Below are 24,421 nucleotides of genomic sequence, written 5' to 3'. Positions count from 1 at the left end.
TTTAAATCGCACTGGGGCTGATCTGTAATACAGTGCCAGGACAATATCCAGGAGTCTCACAGGAATCTCTGGTACTTTTTACTTCCATAGGTGTGAAGTTTGAGAATTAAAATATCACATTTCAGACCTATGTCAAAGTTCTCTTTTTTCTTTAGCTCTGTAAGTAGTGAAGATATTTTAGAGTTCCAGTTACTGGCAAAAAATATATATAATTTTTGGTCTGGTATGTATGAATAATCAATTTAATAAATGTGATATATCAATGATAACCATAATCCACCAGAGATTATTATTTTTTGGACCCAACTCTGGTTCATCTCAAGTTTAATCAAACGTGTAAATAAACTTAGCTTTCTGATGAAACTGATATTTAGCAACAGTTTCAACACCCACTTAATCTTTAGAATAAACAACAACAGAAGTGCCCAAACAGGATATCATATCCTAAAGAAGTTTCGGTGCAATTGACAAGAATATCTCACTGACACATAATATTCCGCAACAGATTAATTGCAAAAACAATATCACAGCCGAAATGATGAAAACATTCAAACACGTGTAAAAGTGCAGAGAAAATACTAGATTGCTGTAAAGTATCCCAACGGTTCACTTCTAACCTCCGGCTGCAACACTGTGGCTCCTCTCCCCTAACCAACCAAACCGCCACTGGGACCACCGTGGTCCTCTCTGATCCCCGGCTGAGTTAGGGCTCACGTTTCCAGGCTATGGCTTTCCTCAGGACTGGGCTGTTGTGAGGCCGGCTGAATGTAGGTGTGACCAGACCCAGAATACTCCTGCAGGTGAATGGGTACCTCCTCTGGTCCTCCTGTCCTCTTCCTGTCAGTGTCTCTCTTTTTACCCCCCTGGCCCTGGCGGCACACCCTACTGCTACCCTTCGAACTGACTGCTTGCCCTCTGAAGAGCTGCGCCCGACGCTGGCACAGCCCCACCTTACTGAGCAGGATAAAGACATCCCCCCTGAAAGTCTTGGTGAAGATGGCGTACAGGAAGGGGTTGGCACAAGAGTTGAGAGGGTAGAAGAGCACCAGCAGGATCTTAGAGTTGGACACGGTGATAAGCGGCCGGTCAACAACGGCCGACATGGCGTAAAACGAGATGGGCGCCATACACAGGAAGTCAGTGAAGATGAGGATGGCCATGCGTTTGGCAATGTTGGTGTCTTTAGACCCTGAGCAGTAGTAAGGGTTGTGCACGGCGTAGTAGATCTTCATGTAACAGGTACAGATCACCAGGAATGCCAGGATGTTTAGGATCAAGACTGAGACAATGTAGACCTGGGCCATGGTGGACTGGGTATCCATGGGCAGGCAGATACTGACCTGATAGATAAAGATCAAATAAATCACCAATCAATACATCAATCAATTAATACATAAAGAAAGAAAATAAAGATTTTTGGGGGGATGGATCCTTGAATCAACCAATCAATTAATCAATACTGACCTTCTGGTAGCTGCTAACCCCCACTAGGGGGAGCATCGCTAGGAGGAGGCAGAACAACCATCCAGCCAGCATCACAGCAGTGGCGTGGGGCAGACGCAACTTCCTGTCCAGCCTCATGGCGAACGTTATTGCGTACCACCTCTCTAGCGTAATCACCGTCAGCGTATACACCGACAGCTCGCTGGCGAACACCGTGAAGAACCCCGCCAACCCGCAGCCCGGTCCCGTCTGCCAGTCGATGGCGTGGTTGTAGTACTCCGCCTGGGTGTGAAGGTCCACTGAGGCGATGAGGAGGAGATATATCCCCATGCAGAGGTCAGCGAAGGCCAGGTGACACATGAGGAAGCGTGAGACGGAGAGCTTGTAGTGGGAGGTGAGGAGGACCAGTAGCACCACCATGTTACCTACTACAGCCAGCAGAGACACAAACCACACAGACACACGCAGGAAGCTGAAGCCCATGATGTCCTCGCACGGGTTGAACTCGTCAGGTGCAGGGGCGCAGGTCACCTCCTCGCCCTCCTCACAGACCACGTAGTCATAGCGATTGTCAAAGTCCTGGCTGGTGTCCTCCTGCGGGTTCTGTAAGATGAGATAAGACAAGACAATTGCCTTGCTCAAGTGCACAACGGCAGGACATGGTATCAAAGAAACTTTAAAAAATATATATTTGATTTTTCATTCCTTTCCACTCCACATACAAAGTTATACATACGAACAACTTACAGATGCACACAATGGCTACATCTCATCTGCCCAGACCCGCATGCTCACACTCCCGTCCCCAGTGTCTACATGCTCACACTCTCCTCCCCAGTGTCTACATGCTCACACTCTCCTCCCCAGTGTCTACCTGCTCACACTCTCATCCCCAGTGTCTACCTGCTCACACTCCCGTCCCCAGTGTCTACATGCTCACACTCCCGTCCCCAGTGCCTGGTCACATTCCCGTCCCTAGTGCCTGGTCACATTCCCATCCCTAGTGCCTGGTCACACTCCCATCCCTAGTGCCTGGTCACATTCCCGTCCCTAGTGCCTGGTCACATTCCCATCCCTAGTGCCTGGTCACACTCCCATCCCTAGTGCCTGGTCACACTCCCATCCCTAGTGCCTGGTCACATTCCCATCCCTAGTGCCTGGTCACATTCCCATCCCTAGTGCCTGGTCACACTCCCATCCCTAGTGCCTGGTCACATTCCCATCCCTTGTGCCTGGTCACACTCCCATCCCTAGTGCCTGGTCACATTCCCATCCCTAGTGCCTGGTCACATTCCCATCCCTAGTGCCTGGTCACACTCCCATCCCTAGTGCCTGGTCACACTCCCATCCCTAGTGCCTGGTCACATTCCCATCCCTAGTGCCTGGTCACACTCCCATCCCTAGTGCCTGGTCACATTCCCATCCCTAGTGCCTGGTCACATTCCCATCCCTAGTGCCTGGTCACATTCCTATCCCTAGTGCCTGGTCACATTCCCATCCCTAGTGCCTGGTCACACTCCCATCCCTAGTGCCTGGTCACATTCCCATCCCTAGTGCCTGGTCACATTCCCATCCCTAGTGCCTGGTCACATTCCCATCCCTAGTGCCTGGTCACATTCCCATCCCTAGTGCCTGGTCACATTCCCATCCCTAATGCCTGGTCACATTCCCATCCCTAGTGTCTGGTCACACTCCCATCCCTAGTGCCTGGTCACATTCCCATCCCTAGTGCCTGGTCACACTCCCATCCCTTGTGCCTGGTCACATTCCCGTCCCTAGTGCCTGGTCACACTCCCATCCCTAGTGTCTGCCTGGTCACACTCCCATCCCTAGTGCCTGGTCACATTCCCATCCCTAGTGCCTGGTCACATTCCCATCCCTAGTGCCTGGTCACATTAGTGCCTGGTCACACTCCCATCCCTAGTGCCTGCCTGGTCACACTCCCATCCCTAGTGCCTGGTCACATTCCCATCCCTAGTGCCTGGTCACACTCCCATCCCTAGTGTCTGGTCACATTCCCGTCCCTAGTGCCTGGTCACATTCCCATCCCTAGTGCCTGCATTATTGTTTTCCATTTGGCCTTAAATTATGTTAATGATGGCAGATTGATTGCTTTCCAAGTTTTTAGTATACGTATCTCACTACACCCCCATATGTATGTCTTGAAATGTCCAGATGGACAGAATAAAAGTAAGTTTGTATTGTAATACTTCTGACATCCAACTTTCTAGCTCCACCCACAACTTCCAGACCTTAAACCATTCCCAGAAAGTATGGATCATACTAGTTTTACACTTAGGACATTTGTGAATTTTGTCTCTTGTATAATACATTCTAAACATTAGTTTATACTAGATTAAGCGTACATTTTCTTTAACTGTAATTTGGTTAGATATGCTCCAACTGTCTCTCCATCTTGTGCTAACAAGTTATTTTTAAGTCTTGGTTCCAATAGTTCATATTTTTTTCTGAGAGATTGTCAGTTGGATATGCTCTCTGCAAGGTTTTGTATATCTTACCTATTATATGAACATCCTTTTCTGACTCAAATATGATTCCCTCAAGGTTGCTCTGATGTCCAAAAGATTTCAAGTCAAAATGTTTGTGATATGTAACTTTTAAGTATTAAAGATACTAATGATATCAATACCAGATACCCTCTGGTTTCCGGCCCACCCCCCACCAGATACCCTCTGGTTTCCGGCCCACCCCCCACCAGATTTTCCCACAGTCAGTGCTGGGATAGAAACAGGTGATCCCCTCTTACCTTCAGCGTCTCCCCGAAGCCCACGTCATCGTCCGGCTGCCCACCGAAGTAGGCGTGGTAGTTGAGGCTGCTGTGGAAGTCTCTCCAGGGGTCTCCCTGGGTATCTCTGAAGCCCCCCTCACTGGGCTCCTGGTCGGCTGTGTCTGCAGTGGGGTCTCCCTGAAGGGATGGGACTGTGAGAGGACCTACGGACCTCTTCTGCTGCTGGTCGTAGAATGCTGTCAGATTACAGATGATGTACTCCAGGTATCTGCAATATCCAGGCCGGGTTACTGAAAAGCCTTTTGTGACATTCGTGACTTTGACGAAGGGCTTTCTGAATACAGTTTGATTGAGATCAAATTTGATTGATAGATGAATGTGTTTTTGTGAGCAATAATTATTGTATGTGAAAGAATCAGTTGAGTATGTGACGGACATTGTAAGTTGCAACATTAAAAATGGTGAATGTCGGTAAGTTGAAGTTGAGTGAAAACAAATAAATGCAAAATACCTCTTCATACACTCCTGGGTCCGGCAATCATATTAATTATTTACCCAGTTAAATAAGAAAAACGTATGAATATTTTGAGAGGGTCATTAGTCTTGCTCAGACGTTGGCCTTCCTACAATAACAGTGTTGACTGACAGTAATTAAAGCTGCATAATAAAAAAGTGTAGGTAAACGCGTCAGAGTTGAATTCACGCCAATAACATCCACACTGAAGTAGTACAGCTGTGCCATTGAACAGCCATTCATCATACTGTAACTTTACTCAATGCACAATACAGTACAGTACCAGGGTTGGTAAGCCTACAATACACACTACTACAGTACAGTACCAGGGTTGGTAAGTCTACAATACACACTACTACAGTACAGTACCAGGGTTGGTAAGCCTACAATACACACTACTACAGTACAGTACCAGGGTTGGTAAGCCTACAATACACACTACTACAGTACAGTACCAGGGTTGGTAAGTCTACAATACATACTACTGCACTACAGTACAGTACCAGGGTTGGTAAGTCTACAATACACACTACTACAGTATAGTACCAGGGTTGGTAAGTCTACAATACACACTACTACACTACAGTATAGTACCAGGGTTGGTAAGTCTACAATACACACTACTACACTACAGTATAGTACCAGGGTTGGTAAGTCTACAATACATACTACTACACTACAGTACAGTACCAGGGTTGGTAAGTCTACAATACACACTACTACAGTACAGTACCAGGGTTGGTAAGTCTACAATACACACTACTACAGTACAGTACCAGGGTTGGTAAGACTACAATACACACTATTACACTACAGTACAGTACCAGGGTTGGTAAGTCTACAATACACACTACTACACTACAGTACAGTACCAGGGTTGGTAAGTCTACAATACACACTACTACAGTACAGTACCAGGGTTGGTAAGTCTACAATACACACTACTACAGTATAGTACCAGGGTGGTAAGTCTACAATACACACTACTACAGTACAGTACCAGGGTGGCAAGTCTACAATACACACTACTACAGTACAGTACAGTACCAGGGTGGGTAAGTCTACAATACACACTACTACACTACAGTACCAGGGTTGGTAAGTCTACAATACACACTACTACAGTACAGTACCAGGGTTGGTAAGCCTACAATACACACTACTACAGTACAGTATCAGGGTTGGTAAGTCTACAATACACATACTACACTACAGTACCAGGGTTGGTAAGTCTACAATACACACTACTACAGTACAGTACCAGGGTTGGTAAGTCTACAATACACACTACTACGCTAAGTACAGTACCAGGGTTGGTAAGTCTACAATACACACTACTACAGTACACTACACTACAGTACCAGGGTTGGTAAGTCTACAATACACACTACTACACTACACTACACTACAGTACCAGGGTTGGTAAGTCTACAATACACACTACTACACTACAGTACCAGGGTTGGTAAGTCTACAATACACACTACTACATTACAGTACCAGGGTTGGTAAGTCTACAATACACACTACTACAGTACAGTACCAGGGTTGGTAAGTCTACAATACACACTACTACACTACAGTACACTACCAGGGTGGGTAAGTCTACAATACACACTACTACAGTATAGTACCAGGGTTGGTAAGTCTACAATACACACTACTACACTACAGTACAGTACCAGGGTTGGTAAGTCTACAATACACACTACTACACTACAGTACCAGGGTTGGTAAGTCTACAATACACACTACACTACCAGGGTTGGTAAGTCTACAATACACACTACTACACTACAGTACCAGGGTTGGTAAGTCTACAATACACACTACAGTACAGTACCAGGGTTGGTAAGTCTACAATACACACTACTACACTACAGTACCAGGGTTGGTAAGTCTACAATACACACTACTACAGTACACTACCAGGGTTGGTAAGTCTACAATACACACTACTACACTACAGTACAGTACCAGGGTTGGTAAGTCTACAATACACACTACTACACTACAGTACCAGGGTTGGTAAGTCTACAATACACACTACTACAGTATAGTACCAGGGTTGGTAAGTCTACAATACACACTACTACACTACACTACAGTACCAGGGTTGGTAAGTCTACAATACACACTACTACACTACAGTACAGTACCAGGGTTGGTAAGCCTACAATACACACTACTACACTACAGTACAGTACCAGGGTTGGTAAGTCTACAATACACACTACTACACTACAGTACCAGGGTTGGTAAGTCTACAATACACACTACACTACCAGGGTTGGTAAGTCTACAATACACACTACTACACTACAGTACCAGGGTTGGTAAGTCTACAATACACACTACAGTACAGTACCAGGGTTGGTAAGTCTACAATACACACTACTACACTACAGTACCAGGGTTGGTAAGTCTACAATACACACTACTACAGTACACTACCAGGGTTGGTAAGTCTACAATACACACTACTACACTACAGTACAGTACCAGGGTTGGTAAGTCTACAATACACACTACTACACTACAGTACCAGGGTTGGTAAGTCTACAATACACACTACTACAGTATAGTACCAGGGTTGGTAAGTCTACAATACACACTACTACACTACACTACAGTACCAGGGTTGGTAAGTCTACAATACACACTACTACAGTACAGTACCAGGGTTGGTAAGTCTACAATACACACTACTACAGTACAGTACAGTACCAGGGTTGGTAAGTCTACAATACACACTACAGTACAGTACCAGGGTTGGTAAGTCTACAATACTACACTACACTACCAGGGTTGGTAAGTCTACAATACACACTACACTACCAGGGTTGGTAAGTCTACAATACACACTACTACACTACAGTACCAGGGTTGGTAAGTCTACAATACACACTACTACACTGCAGTACCAGGGTTGGTAAGTCTACAATACACACTACACTACCAGGGTTGGTAAGTCTACAATACACACTACTACACTACAGTACCAGGGTTGGTAAGTCTACAATACACACTACTACACTACAGTACCAGGGTTGGTAAGTCTACAATACACACTACTACAGTACAGTACCAGGGTTGGTAAGTCTACAATACACACTACTACACTACAGTACCAGGGTTGTAAGCCTACTTCACTCTATAATTTGCTTTTCATTTACCAAACCATCATTATCATCAAGTTTACTGGTTTATGTGTCTACAGTTAAAGGATAAAAGTTTTATTTATCTACAAACTCCTAGACAGAATAACAAATTATCATGTGTTAACCACACAAACAGCAACTCAACAAAAACATCACCAAACACAAGTTGCAAGCCTTTCTAGCCTGGTCCCAGATCTGTTTGTGCTGTATAGTCAATTTATATAGTTGTTATCATGTTTGGAATGACAATGACCATAGTTGTTGGCAAGAAAGCACAAACAGGTCTGGGACCAGGCTAAGGCCTTTCATATCTCCCATATAAATGAACTCGCATAGAGTTAGGAATTAGAATGGACATGAACCTTTTTATGACGGTATAAAAGGTTAGCCATTTTGGTAAGGGAGTTGGTCACTCAGTGCTGTGATAAGATATTGTGTAAAACAATGAATTTCAAGATATTGTGCACAGTAAGTTTATTAGCTAGCTAGCCAGCCAGCCAGCCAGCCAGCCAGCCAGCCAGCCAGCCAGCCAGCCAGCCAGCCAGCCAGCCAGTTTTACTGCAATGATTACGTGCATTTTCAAATTAACTGCCAATTTGCCAACATTCCATACAAACAATGCAGTCGAGCCACAGATGACAGGACTTAGACAAGTTGTAAATGCAACAAGTACTGATCTTGTATCATATAATAACACTTCCCAAGAAAACTAAAATGTAGACATTTATGGTCTGTTAACATAATATGTATAAACTATACAGTTTATAAAAGGTTAAATACAAATGTTCTGTATGAATAGCCTCTAAAATAGATTATACATATATTTTAGACTAAAATATAAAACATGTATAATCCATATAATATATTTTAGAGGCTATTCAAATAAAATTGTATTTGTTACATGCGCTGAATACAACAGTGAAATGCTTACTTTCTATTTACACAGAACATTTGTATACTTTGTATAGCTTTTATTCAAATGTTCTGTATAAATAGCCTCTAAAATGTATGACATAGCCTCTCTAGTAATTTAATAGAATCTCTATTCTAACTCACCCTCGTTTCTTCTTGAGGTTCTTGAAGCCGCAGCAGTGAGAGGGGTAGGTGAGGTCAGCGGTGGTCAGGTGTTTGAAGGTTTTGATTGGCGGAAGCTTCTTGAGGTTCCAGGCGCTGCGGGCCATCAGCTCCCTGAGAGACTCCAGCCCTGCCGTGGGGAGGGACGACACGGCCGTCAGGGACACGTCACTGTTAGGGAAGACAGATACGACAGCTGGAGGTTACTGAGGGCTCATAAAGGGGGTCCTGACTAGAGGTTGACCGATTATGATTTTTCAACGCCGATACCGGCTATTGGAGGACCAAAAAAAGCCGATACTGATTAATTGGCTGATATATATATATATATATATATAGTCATTATTATGACAATTACAACAATACTAAATGAACACTTTTATTTGAATATAATACATAATAAAATCAATTTAGTCTCAAATAAATAATGAAACATGTTCAATTTGGATTAAATAATGCAGAAACACAGTGTTGGAGAAGAAAGTAAAAGTGCAATGTAAAAAAACGTTTAATAAGTTCCTTGCTCAGAACATGAACACAGGAAAGCTGGTGGTTCCTTTTAACATGAGCCTTCAATATTCCCAGGTAAAAAGTTTTAGGTTATAGTTATTATAGGAATTATAGGACTATTTCTCTCTATACCATTTGTATTTCATATACCTTTGACTATTGGATGTTCTCATAGGCACTATAGTATTGCCAGCCTAATCTCGGGAGTTGATAGGCTTGAAGTCATAAACAGTGCAATGCTTGAAGCACAGCGAAGAGCTGCTGGCAAATGCAGGAAAGTGCTCTTTGAATGAATGCTCACGAGTCTGCTGCTGCCTACCACTGCTCAGTCAGACTGCTCTATCAAATCATAGACTTAATTATAATAAACACACAGAAATACGAGCCTTAGGTCATTAATATGGTCAAATCCGGAAACTATCATTTCGAAAACAAAACGTTTATTCTTTCAGTAAAATACGGAACCGTTCCGTATTTTATCTAACAGGTGGCATCCTTAAGTCTAAATATTGCTTTTACATTGCACAACCTTGAATGTTATGTCATAATTATGTACAATTCTGGCAAATGAATTACGGTCTTTGTTAGGAAGAAATGGTTTTCACACAGTTCGCAATGGGCCAGGCGGCCCAAACTGCTGCATATACCCTGACTCTGCTTGCACAGAACGCAAGAGAAGTGACACAATTTCCCTAGTTAAAAGAAATTCATGTTAGCAGGCAATATTAACTAAATATGCAGGTTTAAAAATATATACTTGTGTATTGATTTTAAGAAAGGCATTGATGTTTATGGTTAGGTACACATTGGTGCAACGACAGTGCTTTTTTCGCGAATATGCTTGTTTAATTATCACCCTTTTGGCGAAGTAGGTTGTGATTCAATGAGAAATTAACAGGCACCGCATCAATTATTTGCAATGCAGGACAAGCTAGATACACAAGTAATATCAACCATCTGTAGTTAACTAGTGATTATGTTAAGATTGATAATTTTTTTAATAAGATAAGTTTAATGCTAGCTAGCAACTTACCTTGGCTCCTTGCTGCACTCGCGTAACAGGTAGTCAGCCTGCCACGCAGTCTCCTCGTGGAGTGCAATGTAATCAGCCATAATCTGCGTCCAAAAATGCCGATTACCGATTGTTATGAAAACTTGAAATCGGCCCTAATTAAATCCGCCATTCCGATTAATCGGTCAACCTCTACTCCTGACATGCAGGGTTCATAGAGAGTTAATAAGAGGTCATAACAGTTCACAATAGTTCATACACAGAGGACAAGTAGAGTTCATACAGAGTTCATTAACAGTAAATAACAGTTCACACCACTGCCAGGAAATGGAGATGGCAGCTGGAGGTCACACAGGGTCATAGAGTTTATATAGCTGGGGTCACACATATTTGGTCCCCTCTAACATGGGAGAGTGTGTGTGTGTCACGTGTGTGTGTCACGTGTCTGTCAGTGTGGGTGCCTGTGTGCCAGCGTGTGTGTCGGTGTGTGTGTGTGTGTGCATGAGTCAGTTTGTGTGTGTCAAAATGTGTGTGTGCGTAAAAGTGCTGGAATGGTATTCGGAATCATAGGCCAAGATGGTTCATAAACTTCACTAAAGCAGATTACACCTAGTGATAGTTTATGCTTGCCCTGTTTATGACAGCAACACCTCCTCCCCTTTTAGTTGTTTTGATATGCATGGCTACATGTTTTGCCAAACCTCCAAATCTGGGATAAACATTTTTGCCAAATGCTTATTTATTCGCCAATTGTTAGACTAGTGACATCTCTGAAATGGAATGCAAAATACCAAACCTACATCTGGTTCCTGCAATAGTGTCCACCACTCTTCCATCGTCTTTAACTAATTAAACATGCTGTTTTTCATTGTCCACCGTCGCCATGACAAAGACAGAATCTCACTGGGATATTCACAGCTACGTTACATCCATTTCTCCTAAAGCATCCTGTGTGATTACCACTACATACAGCGCATTCAGAAAGTATTCAGACCCCTTGACTTTTTCCATATTTTGTTACGTTACAGCCTTATTCTAAAATGGACTAAATCATTTTTTCCCCCTCATCAATCTACACAATCTACACCCAATAATGAAACTGAAATATCACATTTACATACTGTAAGTACTCAGTACTTTGTTAAAGAACCTTCGGCAGCGTTTACAGCCTTGAGTCTTCTTGGATATGACGCTACAAGCTTGGCACACATGTATTTGGGGAGTTTCTCACATTCTCTGCAGATCCTCTCAAGCTCTGCACAGCTTTTTCAGGTCTCTCCAGAGATGTTCGATCAGGTTCAAGTCTGGGGTCGGCTGGGCAACTCAAGGACATTCAGAGACTTGTCCCTAAGTTACTCCTGCGTTGTTTTGGCTGTGTGCTTAGGGTTGTTGTCCTGTTGGAAGGTGAACCTTCACCCCAGTTTGAGGTCTCTTGAGCAGGTTTTCATCAAGGATCTCTCTGTGCTTTGCTCCATTCCTATTTCCCATGAGCTTGACTAGTCTCCCAGTCCCTGCTGCTGAAAAACATCCCCACAGCATGACACTTTCACCACCGTGCTTCACAGTAGTGATGGTGCCAGGTTTCCTCCAGACGTGACGCTTGGCATTCAGGCCAAAGAGTTCAATCTTGGTTTCATCAGAACAGAGAATCTTGTTTCTCATGGTCTGAGAGTCCTTTAGGTGCCTTTTCGCAAACTCTAAGCGGGCTGTCATGTGCCTTTTACTGAGGAGTGGCTTCCATCTGGCCACTCTACCACAAAGGCCTGATTGGTGGAGTGCTGCAGAGATGGTTGTCCTTCTGGAAGGTTCTCCCATCTCCACAGAGGAACTCTGGAGCTCTGTCAGAGTGACCATCGGGTTCTTGATCACCTCCCTGACCAAAGCCCTTCTCCCCCGACTGCTCAGGTTGGCCAGGCCAAACTGCTCAGTTAGGAAGAGTCTTGGTGGTTCCAATCTTTTTCCATTTTAAAATGGAGGCCACTGTGTTCTTGGGGACATTCAATGCAGACATTTTTTGGTATCCTTCACCAGATCCTTGCCTCGACACAATCCTGTCTTGGAGCTCTACGGACAATTATTTCGACCTCATGGCTTGGTTTTTGCTCTGATGCACTGTCAACTGTGGGACCTTATTTAGACAAATGTGTGCCTTTCCCAATCATGGCCAATCAATTAAATTTACCACAGGTGGACTCCAATCAAGTTGTAGAAACATCTCAAGGATGATCAATGGAAACAGGATGCACCTGAGCTCAATTTCGAGTCGCATAGCAAAGGGTCTGAAGACTTATGTAAATAAGGTATTCATGTTTATTTGTAATACATTTGCAAACATTTTGAAAAACCTGTTCTCGCTTTGTAATTATGGGGTATTGAGTGATGGTATTTTTGTATTAATTTCATCGATTTTAGAATAACAAGATGTTTCCTCTTCTAGCATACGAGTTAAATGACTTAACAATATTAAAATAAAAGGTAAGCCAAACAATGCATCAAATAAATCAGACTCTCTCTCACACACACACACAGACGACACAGAGCAACACTGGAGAATAACAGTGTGGGTCGAAGACTTGCCGATTGTCAATCAGAGATGTTTAAGCCATGACCTCATGTGGTTGACCTCACCACTCAGCCAGGCGTAGGACATGGGCCCTGCTCCAATATTTATAGAATAGAAATAGTCACCCATCCTTCCTTTCTTAAGTAAACATAGAGATAAGTGATTGGATGGGTATAATTATTACTTTCACCAATTCAGGTCAGTGATTATGTCATGGAAGGAAGGGAAGAAGGATTTCTGAAGTACTTGAAACAAGGCCTTAGTCCTGAGAGGGCTATGTAGTCCACCAGGCAGAAAAGGGATGGCGATCATGCTGCTGCTGCCTGCCAGCCACATCCCAAATTCCCACGCAGTTGCACTTGTTTTATCCTAGCTAGGCAAAATACAGAATAACAATCAAGCATTTTGTCAACAGTGATGACCGTTTGGAAACTGGAGTTAGGCTTTCTCCCTACTACATTGACTTTCGTTTGCTGTATGATAAAGTCCCTCACAAACATCTTTGATACAGATGTTTTTAGCAACTTCTGGGGTAGCTATTGCAGTTTTGATAGCGCAGTAAAAGTGCAGTAACTGCAGTCGACTGTGGTATTTTGGATGCAATAATTGCAGAATAACTGCAGTGTACTGCATTTGATCTGCAGTTATCCTGCACTGTAACTGCAGTTACACTGCAACATTACTGCAGTAAAGAAAAGTGGTATTTGCAGCATACTGCTGTTATACTGCACTCTAACTACAGTCATACAACAGTGTACTGCAATCTGACTGCAGTATGCTGCAAATACTGCATCCAAAATACCAGAAACTGCAATCATGGGGCCTCCCGAGTGGCGCAGCGGTCTAAGGCACTGCATCACAGTGCTTGAGTCATCACTACAGACCTAGGTTCGATCTCGGGCTGTATCACAACCGACCGTGATCCGGAGTCCCATAGGGTGGCACACAATTGGCCCAATGTCGTCCGGGTTTGGGGAGGGTTTGGCCTGGGGGGCTTTACTTGGCTCATCACACTCTAGCGACTCCTTATCGCTTGCCAGGTGCCTGCAGGCTGACCTTGGTCGTCAGTTGAACAGTGCTTCCTCCGACACATTGGTGCGGCTGGCTTCCGGATTAAGCAGGCGGGTGTTGAGAAAAAAATGAACTGCAATCATTGTCATGCCTACTCCCGCTCCCTCTCTCCAGAGCTCGATGTCGCCGGTCTACTAACCACCGGCCCTGGCAACCTTTATTACGTACACCTGCTCCCCATCATTACGCACACCTGGATCTCATCATCACCTTGATTACCATCCCTTTATATATCCCTCAGTAGCCTCAGTCAACAGGCAGTATTGGTTTGCTTTCATGTTCAATAGCATCCCCTGTTTTGTTAATCTGCCTTGCATCATTGTTATAAAACTCTACTTCTGCACCTGCTTCCTGAGTATACCTGACAATCATTTGTAATATTCTTAGCTAGGCAACCACTTGTTGTTCTACTATTGAAATCGAACTTCAGATCATGAACTAGCCAGCTAGCTAGATAAAGAACTAAACAAGCTAGCCAGCTACCTAACCCTGTTGCCCCAAGTTAACGTTATAAGCATGGCAAGTGTGCCTTGACCGGACCGGGTCTGAGCAAATACGAAAACTGTCTTATTTATTAATTAGGGATATGACACCTAACTAGATAGTTAGCTATCTAAGGAAGTCTCAAGGTTTTGCTCGGCTGAGGTAGAGTATCTCATGATAAGCTGTAGACCATACTATCTACCTAGAGAGTTTTCATCTGTATTTTTCATAGCTGTCTACATACCACCACAGACTGATGCTGGCACTAAGACCGCACTCAATGAGCTGTATTCCGCCATAAGTAAACAGGAAAACGCTCATCCAGAGGCGGCGCGCCTAGTGGCCGGGGACTTTAATACAGGGAAACTTAAATTGGTCTTACCGAATTTCTATCAGCATGTTAAATGTACAACCAGAGGGAAAAAAACTCTGGACCACCTTTACGCCACACACAGAGATGCATACTATGCTCTCCCTCCATTTGGCAAATCTGACAATAATTATACCCTCCTGATTCCTGCTTACAAGCAAAAATTAAAGCAGGAAGCACCAGTGACTCGGTCAATAAAAAAGTGGTCAACTGAAGCAGATGCTAAACTAAAGGACTGTTTTGCTAGCACAGACTGGAATATGTTCCGCGATTCTTCCTATGGCATTGAGGAGTACACCACATCAGTCATTGGCTTCATCAATAAGTGCGACGATGATGTCGTCCCCACAGTGACCGTATGTACATACCCCAACCAGAAGCCATAGATTACATCAACATCCGCACTGAGCTAAAGGCTAGAGCTGCTGCTTTCAAGGAGCAGGACTTGAACCAGGAAGCAAATAAGAAATCCCGCTATGCCTGCTGACGAACCATCAAACAGTCAAAGTTTATATACAAGACTAAGATCGAGTCGTACTACACCGGCTCTGATGCTCGTTGGATGTGGCAGGGCATGCAAACCATTATAGACTACAAAGAGAAGCACAGCTGAGAGCTGCCCAGTGACACGAGCCTACCAGATGAGCTAAACTTATTCTATGCTCGCTTCGAGGCAAATAACACTGAAACATGCATGAGAGCACCAACTGTTCCGGATGACTGTGTCATCACGCTCTTCGCACCCGATGTGAGTAAAACCTTATACAGGTCAACATTCACAAAGCCGTAGGGCCAGATGGATTAACAGGATGTGCACTGCGAGCAGGTGCTGACCAACTGGAAAGTGTCTTCACTGACATTTTCAACCTCTCCCTGTCCGAGTCTGTAATACCAACATATTTTAAGCAGACCACCATTGTCCCTGTGCCAAGATCACTAAGGTAACCTGCCTAAATGACTACCGACCCGTAGCACTCATGTCTGTAGCCATTAAGTGCTTTCAAAGGCTGGTCATGGCCCACATCAACACCATTATCCCAGAAACCCTAGACCCACTCCAATTTGCATACCGCCCCAACAGATCCACAGATGATGCAATCTCTATTGCACTCCACACTGCCCTTTCCCACCTGGACAAAAGGAACTCCTATGTGAGAATGCTATTCATTAACTACAGCTCAGTGTTCAACACCATAGTAACCTGAAAGCTCATCAATAAGCTAAGGACCCTGGGACCAAACACCTCCCTCTGCAACTGGATCCTAGAATTCCTGACGGGTCATCCCCAAGTGGTGAGGGTAGGTAACAACACATCCGCCACGCTGATCCTCAACACAGGGTCCCCTCAGGGGTACGTGCTCAGTCCCCTCCTGTACTCCCTGTTCACTCATGACTGCACGGTCAGGCTGACTCCAACACCATCATTAAGTTTGCCAATGACATAACAGTGGTAGGCCTGATCACCGACAATGACTAGACAGCCTATAGGGCGGTGGTCAGACACCTGGCCGTGTGGTGCCAGGACAACAACCTTTCCCTCAACGTGATCAAGACAAAGGAGATTATTGTGGACTACAGGAAAAAGAGGACCGAGCACGCTCCCATTCCCATCGACGGGGCTGTATTGGAGCAGGTTGAGAGCTTCAAGTTCCTTGGTGTCCACATCACCAACACCACCAACATGGTCCAAGCACACCAAGACAGTCGTGAAGAGGGCACGACAAAACCTATTCCCCCTCAGAAGACTGAAAAGACTTGGCATGGGTCCTCAAATCCTCAAAAGGTTCTACAGTTGCACCATCGAGAGCATCCTGACTGGTTGCATCCCTGCCTGGTATGGCAACTGCTCAGTCTTCGACTGCAAGGCACTACAGATGGCAGTGTGTATGGCCCAGTACATCACTGGGGCCAAGCTTCCTGCCATCCAGGACCTCAATACCAGGCGGTGTCAGAGGAAGGCCCTAAAAATTGTCAAAGACTCCAGCCACCCTTGTCTTAGACTGTTCTCTCTGCTACTGCACGACAAGCGGTACCGGAGCGCCAAGTCTAGGTCCAAGGGGCTTCTAAACAGCTTCTTCCCCCAAGCCATAGGACTCCTGAACATCTAATCAAATGGCTACCCAGACTATTTGCATTGCCCCCCCCTTTTACGCCGCTGCTACTCTGTTATTATCTATGCATAGTCACTTTATTAATAACTCCACCTACATGTACATATTATCTCAATTATTCTATTTTGTATTTCTAAACTACATTGTTGGTAAGGGGCTTGTAAGTAAGCATTTCACTGTAAGGTCTACACCTGTTGTATTCGGCGCATGTGACTAATACAATTTAATTTGATTATCATCATTTTCACAATATTATTCCAACCTCAGTGTGGAAATATATATAAAACACAGGAAAGAAATCTCATTTTTGACTGCACTGGGCCTTTAAGCTGACCTATTGTGTTTCTCACAGACATGTTTCTCCTCCTACTCCGTATTTATGAATAGGAAAATGGAGAGGGACAAAAAAATAAAACTTAACCATTAATTATTCATGGCAGTTAGGAAATGACATTGTAAATCAGGAAATTCATGTTTTTTATTTCTTTTTTACTAATTTAGATATCGACTAATAATAATCTGATAATATTATACTGCAATATAAACTTTTGCTGTAAAAATTCAAAACATAAACCACATATTGTATAACTCTCTTGATTAATCCAACATTAATGGATCTTAATTTCTTTTAACAAAAAATGTCAAATGGTTGACATTTAAAACTGGAACATTGGATACAGTTTAGGTTGGAAGTTTACATACACTTAGGTTGGAGTCATTAAATCTCATTTTTCAACCACTCCACAAATGTATTGTTAATCAAACTATAGTTTTGGCAAGTCGATTAGGACATCTACTTCGTGCATGACACAAGTCATTTTTCCATCAATTGTTTACAAACAGATTATTTCACTTATAATTCACTGTATCACAATTCCAGTGGGTCAGAATTTTGCATACGATAAGTTGACTGTGCCTTTAAACAGCTTGGAAAATTCAAGAAAATTATGTCATGGCGTTTAGAAGCTTCTGATAGGCTAATTGACATCTTCTGAGTCAATTGGAGGTGTACCTGTGGATGTATTTCAAGGCCTACCTTCAAACTCAGTGCCTCTTTGCTTTACATCATGTGAAAATCTAAAGAAATCAGCCAAGACATCAGAAAAACAATTTTAGACCTCCACAAGTCTGGTTCATCCTTGGGAGCAATTTCCAAACGCCTGAAGGTACCACGTCCATCTGTACAGACAATAGTACGCAAGTATAAACACCATGGGACCATGCAGCCATCATACCGCTCAGGAAGGAGGCGTGTTCTGTCTCCTAGAGATGAATGTACTTTGGTGCGAAAAGTGCAAATCAATCCCAGAACAACAGCAAAGGACCTTGTGAAGATGCTGGAGGAAACCGGTACAAAAGTATCTATATCCACAGTAAAACGAGTCCAGACTACGGTTTGAAACTGCACATGAGGACAAAGATTGTACTTTTTGGAGAAATGTCCTCTGGTCTGATGAAACAAAAATAGAACTGTTTGGCCATAATGACCATCATTATGTTTGGAGGAAAAAGGGGGAGGCTTGCAAGCCGAAGAATACCATCCCGACCATGAAGCACGGGGGAGGCAGCATCATGTTGTGGGGGTGCTTTGCTGCAGGAGGGACTGGTGCACTTCATAAAATTGATGGCATTATGAGGGAGGAAAATGATGTGAATATATTGAAGCAACATCTCAAGACCTCAGTCAGGAAGTTAAAGCTTGGTCGCAAATGGGTCTTCCAAATGGACAATGACCCCAAGCATACTTCCAAAGTTGTGGCAAAATGGCTTCAGGACAACAAAGTCAAGGTATTGGAGTGGCCATCACAAAGCCCTGACCTCAATCCTACAGAAAATTTGTGGGCAGAAGTGAAAAAGTGTGTGCGAGCAAGGAGGCCTATAAACCTGACTCAGTTACACCAGCACTGTCAGGAGGAATGGGCCAAAATTCACCCAATTTATTGTGGGAAGCTTGTGGAATGCTACCTGAAACGTTTGACCGAAGTTAAACAATTTAAAGGCAATGCTGACAAATACCAATTGAGTGTATGTAAACTTCTGACCCACCGGAAATGTGATGAAAGAAATAAAAGCTGAAATAAATCATTCTCTCTACTATTATTCTGACATTTCAGTGGTGATAAAGTGGTGATCCTAACTGACCTAAGACAGGGAATTTTTACTAGGAAAAACTGAGTTTAAATGTATTTGGCTAAGGTGTATGTAAACTTCTCACTTCAACTGTACATGACATTTGTACCAGTCCACCAATCTGTCAAATGTGTTTGAGCGACTAACATCAGATATTAACTGAAAGTGTTGGGCAATGCAGTGAGAAATACATTTCTGTCCAGCGCTCACCTGAAAAAGAGATATCATTCTCAATGTGACTTCCCTGATTAAATAAAAATGAATGAACTGGTTAAATAAAGGAAAGGTACTTCCCTGCTTAAATAAAGTAAGTGTACTTCCCTGGTTAAATAAAGGAATGGGATTTCCCAGGTTAAATAAAAAAGGAATGGGATTTCCTTGGTTAAATAAAGGACTAATTAATACTCACAGAAGCATTGGGCCACTGACAGTGCCAGAAAACATCCTTTCATCCATCCTGGTCAGACGCCTGTTTCTATGGAGGTACCTGGAGAGAACACACACACACACACACACACACACACACACACACACACACACACACACACACACACACACACACACACACACACACACACGAATGTGACCGACACACTTCAATCACTGTAATCATCCTGATAGCTCAAAAACACCTAATATTTTCACCGCTTTCTGAAGCAACACTGACTTCGAATGGATCAGATCTTATCCTGAGTGTTGTTTTAAATTAGCCATCGGAGAAGGTACTTCAGAAACATATTGTAGAATCCCTACATGATAATAAATGTGTGGGGGGAGTGTTTGTCTTGGTATTACAGACCCAGGGTTCAACTCACACACAGACATCTATACACACAGCGGCACACAAACGCACACACACACACTCCAGGATCAGTTCTCTCTCTGAGCGCGCTCCTGCCAACACAAACAGCAGTGTGGTAAGACTGACTAAAGTGACTGCCCATTGGTTTAATTACAACTACATAAGGACCAGCTAGGGTTGACTTAGGGTAAATGGTTAAATGGAGGGATAGAGGGATGAGAGGGTCAGAGACATATTAATGTTTCATATCCTGACTGGAAAGGGAACAGAAAGGTGCCCAAAAGGAAGAGGGGAGTTGAAATTGTGACACAGAAAGCAGTGCTTGGTTTTATCCCCATTTCAGAGCTTTGTGATTTCTGCATTTAATGAGAAGTGCTCTACATATAAAATAATGTATTATTAAAACTTAATTGAATGCAAATCCAGGTCAGTCCCCAGTAAGATGAAATCTACATTTAAAAACGAGACCCTATATAGTGCTTTTCTCCCTTGGTAAATAGTAGTCTGAGTATCAGTCTCTTTAGCTAACATTACACTCCTTAGCTAGGCAAGTTGTTGTATTTTCAGGCTAAAAACTAAGACATTCTGTGGTTGGAATTGCAGTATGTATTTAGTTTGGGAATTTAACCTTAAACTAGCAACTTTAGTCAGACTGGTTTCCTCTGGACTAACAAAAAATGGTTGCTTAGCAACTGGATACCAAGGTGTTCTGTGGAGAGAGAAAAAGTGATAAGAGTTCCAATATTTGCATAATCGTAGTGCTTGGAGGATAGCTGTGAGGGTGATCAAATCAGGATCATATCCACTGTTCTCCTCGAGCTCATTAATGATAGACTGTTGATATTTGAAGATAGCAGAAAGGCCAGTATCTTTGGCACAGGAGTACATGCAGTGGATTATCTAAAGCACAGGTGTCAAACTTATTCCACAGAAGGCTGAGGGTCTGCGGGTGTCTCCTCCCTTGTACTTGGTTGATGAATTAAGGTCACTAATTAATAATTGAAACGAAAAAACAAAAACCTGCAGACACTAGGCCCTCCGTGGAATGCATTTGACACACCTGTTCTTTAAAAAAAATATATATATTTCACCTTTATTTAACCAGGTAGGCTAGTTGAGAACAAGTTCTCATTTACAACTGCGACCTGACCAAGATAAAGCAAAGCAGTGTGACACAGACAACAACACAGAGTTCTAAAGAGACTGGTACCCAGGCTAGGGAAATAGAGGTAATTTGATGCTTTGATACGGACTTCCTGAAATCACCCTCCTAAAATATCCTATTTATCCCATGAGAACTAGAGCTTCCTAATCAAGGCTGGGGTTAATCTCTCTCTAAGCACGTCTGAGAGAACTAGTTCAGATGTAGCCGTGATCTGAGAGAACTAGTTCAGATGTAGCAGTGATCCTACTGCTTGTGTAGGGTAAGTGTAATTTTGAGTAAGGAAATATACATGCCAGACATCAAAAATGGTTTACTCAAGTCAAAATATTAAGTAACATAATTTTGTTACACAGAGATAACAAAACGAAAAGCTGCTGTGTTGTTTAAGGTATTTGTAACCAGGTCAAAAATCCAGACCTACAGAAAAGGTTCCCAATGCTCCCATGTAGGGAAATAGAGCCTGTGAGAAGAGCCCTGTGGCTTCAGGATATCCGATGTGGGAGAGTGGGACATGTGGGGAGCCGGATGTCCAAGTAGGCTACACCTAAACCTAGAGAGCAACAGGTTGTTTTCCCCACAGGCAGGCAGGGCTGCAACATTCTATCTAATACTGACTGGGACTATTTTATATTCTATATTCTATATTCTACATTCTATTTCATTCCATAGTCTATTCCATTCTACTGTGTTAATGATATCAGCTAAATGACTTACACAGCATCCAGTTTGGTCCCGTTGAAAGCATGATGTTGGATGTCTGTGAAGCCGTTACTGTACAGCATCCTGTAAGAGAATAACAACATTAGAAAATATTCATAAAGGTGACATTTTTACTGAAGTAATCACTGGGTAATTGAGATATTAGGCACCAACCCACTGACTAACTTTCAATGTGTTTCTGGTTGTACAGGTCATATTAAAATCAGTAATGACAATGCTACAGTAGGTGGTGAACAACATGCATACTTTTGTGCTGAGGGATTTGCCTGTGTATGCAATTTAGTGACCAAAATCACTACAACATTTTCAATATTATTTTCTCCCCTTCAAAACCGAACTACTTAGCTGAATGAGCTTGTGGTCTCAGGAATCTCTTTTCCAATGTGACCAATGTGCCCATAGCTTTGGCATCTAATGTAATGGTAGTTTCTCGCCGGTAGACGTTAGGGAAATCCTCTCTGGGCTGGCCACAGCACACTCTGAGACTGCAAGTGAGGGTAATGTAATGGCCTATCCCTTATAGTGACAACACCAGTGAAACACTAGAGCTAGGACCGTGTACTCACACTGTCAGCACTTGGTTGGTAATACCGCGGAATGAGTTGGCTGGGACCTCAGAGATGTAAGGATGATCAGTGATCTCACTGTGGGGAGAAACAAGAGGAAATGAGGTGGCGTCACAAATATAGAAAACGTCGTCAGAGTGGGAAACAGCTAAGTACATCTCCTAGTACTACAGTAACCACTGACACCAGACTAGCCAAGGCATGTTGGGTTGGAAAACTCTCCCTACTACTGAAGAAAGGAGGTTTTGACTATGGGATTTTAGATATAGAATACTATGATTGGTGGATTGTAATAGACTTGTAAGACCTGAGTGACAAATAAAAGTTCTGCCTACTAGTTTTCTTACAGTATGAAGTTCATGTCTTCTGAGTGAATGTTGGTGAGATCAGGAAAGATGGTGAGGCCAGTATTGAAAATACCCCTAGAAGGAACCAAAAAAAAATTACTTAAATATATATAATTGATCAATTATGGGTCCTTTGTCCAAGCCAAATATTTGAAGACAAGTCTCATCTCTTGCATCTTGTGTTAAAGTAGCATTGTCAGTGGTTAGGAGGACTCACAATAGCGTTTTCAATGCTGTCAGAATGATGCTTTTAATACATTGTATATGTTGTCTAAAAGTGCTCACAGGTATTTCAGGTTTGGAAGGTTTTTAAATGCTTCTGGATCTATGTATGACAGACTCCTCGCATTCCGGATCTCTCTGAAATGGAAAACACAAAATGCTTAACTTTTTACTGCAGTGTGCACAGAGTGTTACCTACTTACATACATAATTTGAAACAAAAGTATACTTCTCACACACATGGTTATGGGCTTTAAAAAAAGAAGACACCTGTACCATGTCAGATATAGATTTAAAATGCATTCAATTTTGAGTTTGCATATTAATATTACACTTTCTATACATCACAGAGACTGAAAAATATTAAAAAACATTTGTCACCAGGTTTTCAGCGTAAAAAAAAAAAAGTGTATTAATTATGAAAACTATTAATGAATCAAATGTTATTGGGCACATACACACATTTAGCAGATGTTATTGTGTGTGTAGCGAAATGCTTGTATCATTCCACCCATGAGGCCACTAGATCATTTGACTGCAGGAAAGGGGTAGCTGCACACACACACACTTGTAAGTGAACGACAAGGTAAACATAATGTTTTCCAGTTTGAGATGTATTTCTGTGTATTTTAGGATTACAGGGATACTTTGGGATTTTGGCAAAGAGTCAGATGAACTCGTGGATACCATTTTTTAGGATATTTATTTCTCTGTGTCCAGTAAGAAATAAGTTGGAGGTAGTTGCGCTAACGCTAGCAAGATGCCCATAGACGTCTAGCCATTGCACAAATGCTAGTTAGCATTGGCTCTCAAAGCTACCTCTAATTTCCTTCATACTGGACACAGAGACATAAAAATGGTTTCCACAAGTTCATCTGACTCTGGGGAAGTAGATGGAATCCTGAAGTATACCTTTAAATGCTAATACATTCTTTGCGTTGCTCAGTAATTTAGCATACCTTTGCATCACAGAACATACTGTATATCACATACATTGAGCTGATACAAGGGTTTGATTCATTCCCAACAGTTCATCACAACTTCCCTTCATGTTGTCTAAAGGTCAGGACTGTGCTTTAGGTTCACACACACGCACACACCCTAACCCAGGGATACCGATTACACCCGTGTGGTCTAAACCTGCTGAGTGCTGACAGAACAGGGCAAGGTACATGTCTGTCTGTGGGAAAGACCAGGAGTAAAATCTTCCAAATCTCCACATAGGTCTGCTGTTAGAACCAGTATAGGCCGCTTTACCACTCTTGGGTAGCGGAATTACTTTGGCTTTCCTCCAGGCCTGAGGACAAGTACTTTCTTCTAGGCTCAGATTAAAGATATGACAGATAGGAGTGGCTATAGAGTCAGCTATCATCCTCAGTAGCTTTCCATCTAAGTTGTCTGTCACGCT

At 42.9% G+C, this 24,421-nt stretch overlaps 1 protein-coding gene across 1 annotated transcript in view; it reads right to left on the bottom strand.

Annotated features, from left to right (window-relative positions):
* Window positions 1-431: 431 nt before the first annotated feature.
* LOC115158076 (thyrotropin receptor-like) overlaps window positions 432-24,421 on the bottom strand; it is a 36,225-nt gene continuing 12,235 nt past the window's right edge. The window contains exons 4-12 of the mRNA XM_029706624.1: window positions 23,077-23,151; window positions 22,792-22,866; window positions 22,445-22,522; window positions 21,873-21,941; window positions 19,601-19,678; window positions 8,924-9,112; window positions 4,211-4,460; window positions 1,465-2,046; window positions 432-1,340 (exon numbers count right to left, since the gene is read on the bottom strand). Of these exons, the coding sequence (XP_029562484.1) occupies window positions 711-1,340; window positions 1,465-2,046; window positions 4,211-4,460; window positions 8,924-9,112; window positions 19,601-19,678; window positions 21,873-21,941; window positions 22,445-22,522; window positions 22,792-22,866; window positions 23,077-23,151 (2,026 nt within the window). The 3' untranslated portion in view covers window positions 432-710. The remainder of the gene's footprint in view (window positions 1,341-1,464; window positions 2,047-4,210; window positions 4,461-8,923; window positions 9,113-19,600; window positions 19,679-21,872; window positions 21,942-22,444; window positions 22,523-22,791; window positions 22,867-23,076; window positions 23,152-24,421) is intronic.

The sequence above is a fragment of the Salmo trutta genome, chromosome 1, assembly GCF_901001165.1.
Source record: "Salmo trutta chromosome 1, fSalTru1.1, whole genome shotgun sequence".
NCBI classification, from domain to species: domain Eukaryota; kingdom Metazoa; phylum Chordata; class Actinopteri; order Salmoniformes; family Salmonidae; genus Salmo; species Salmo trutta.
Note: the sequence above shows the minus strand (reverse complement) of the source record. Positions and strands in the feature narration are given on the sequence as shown.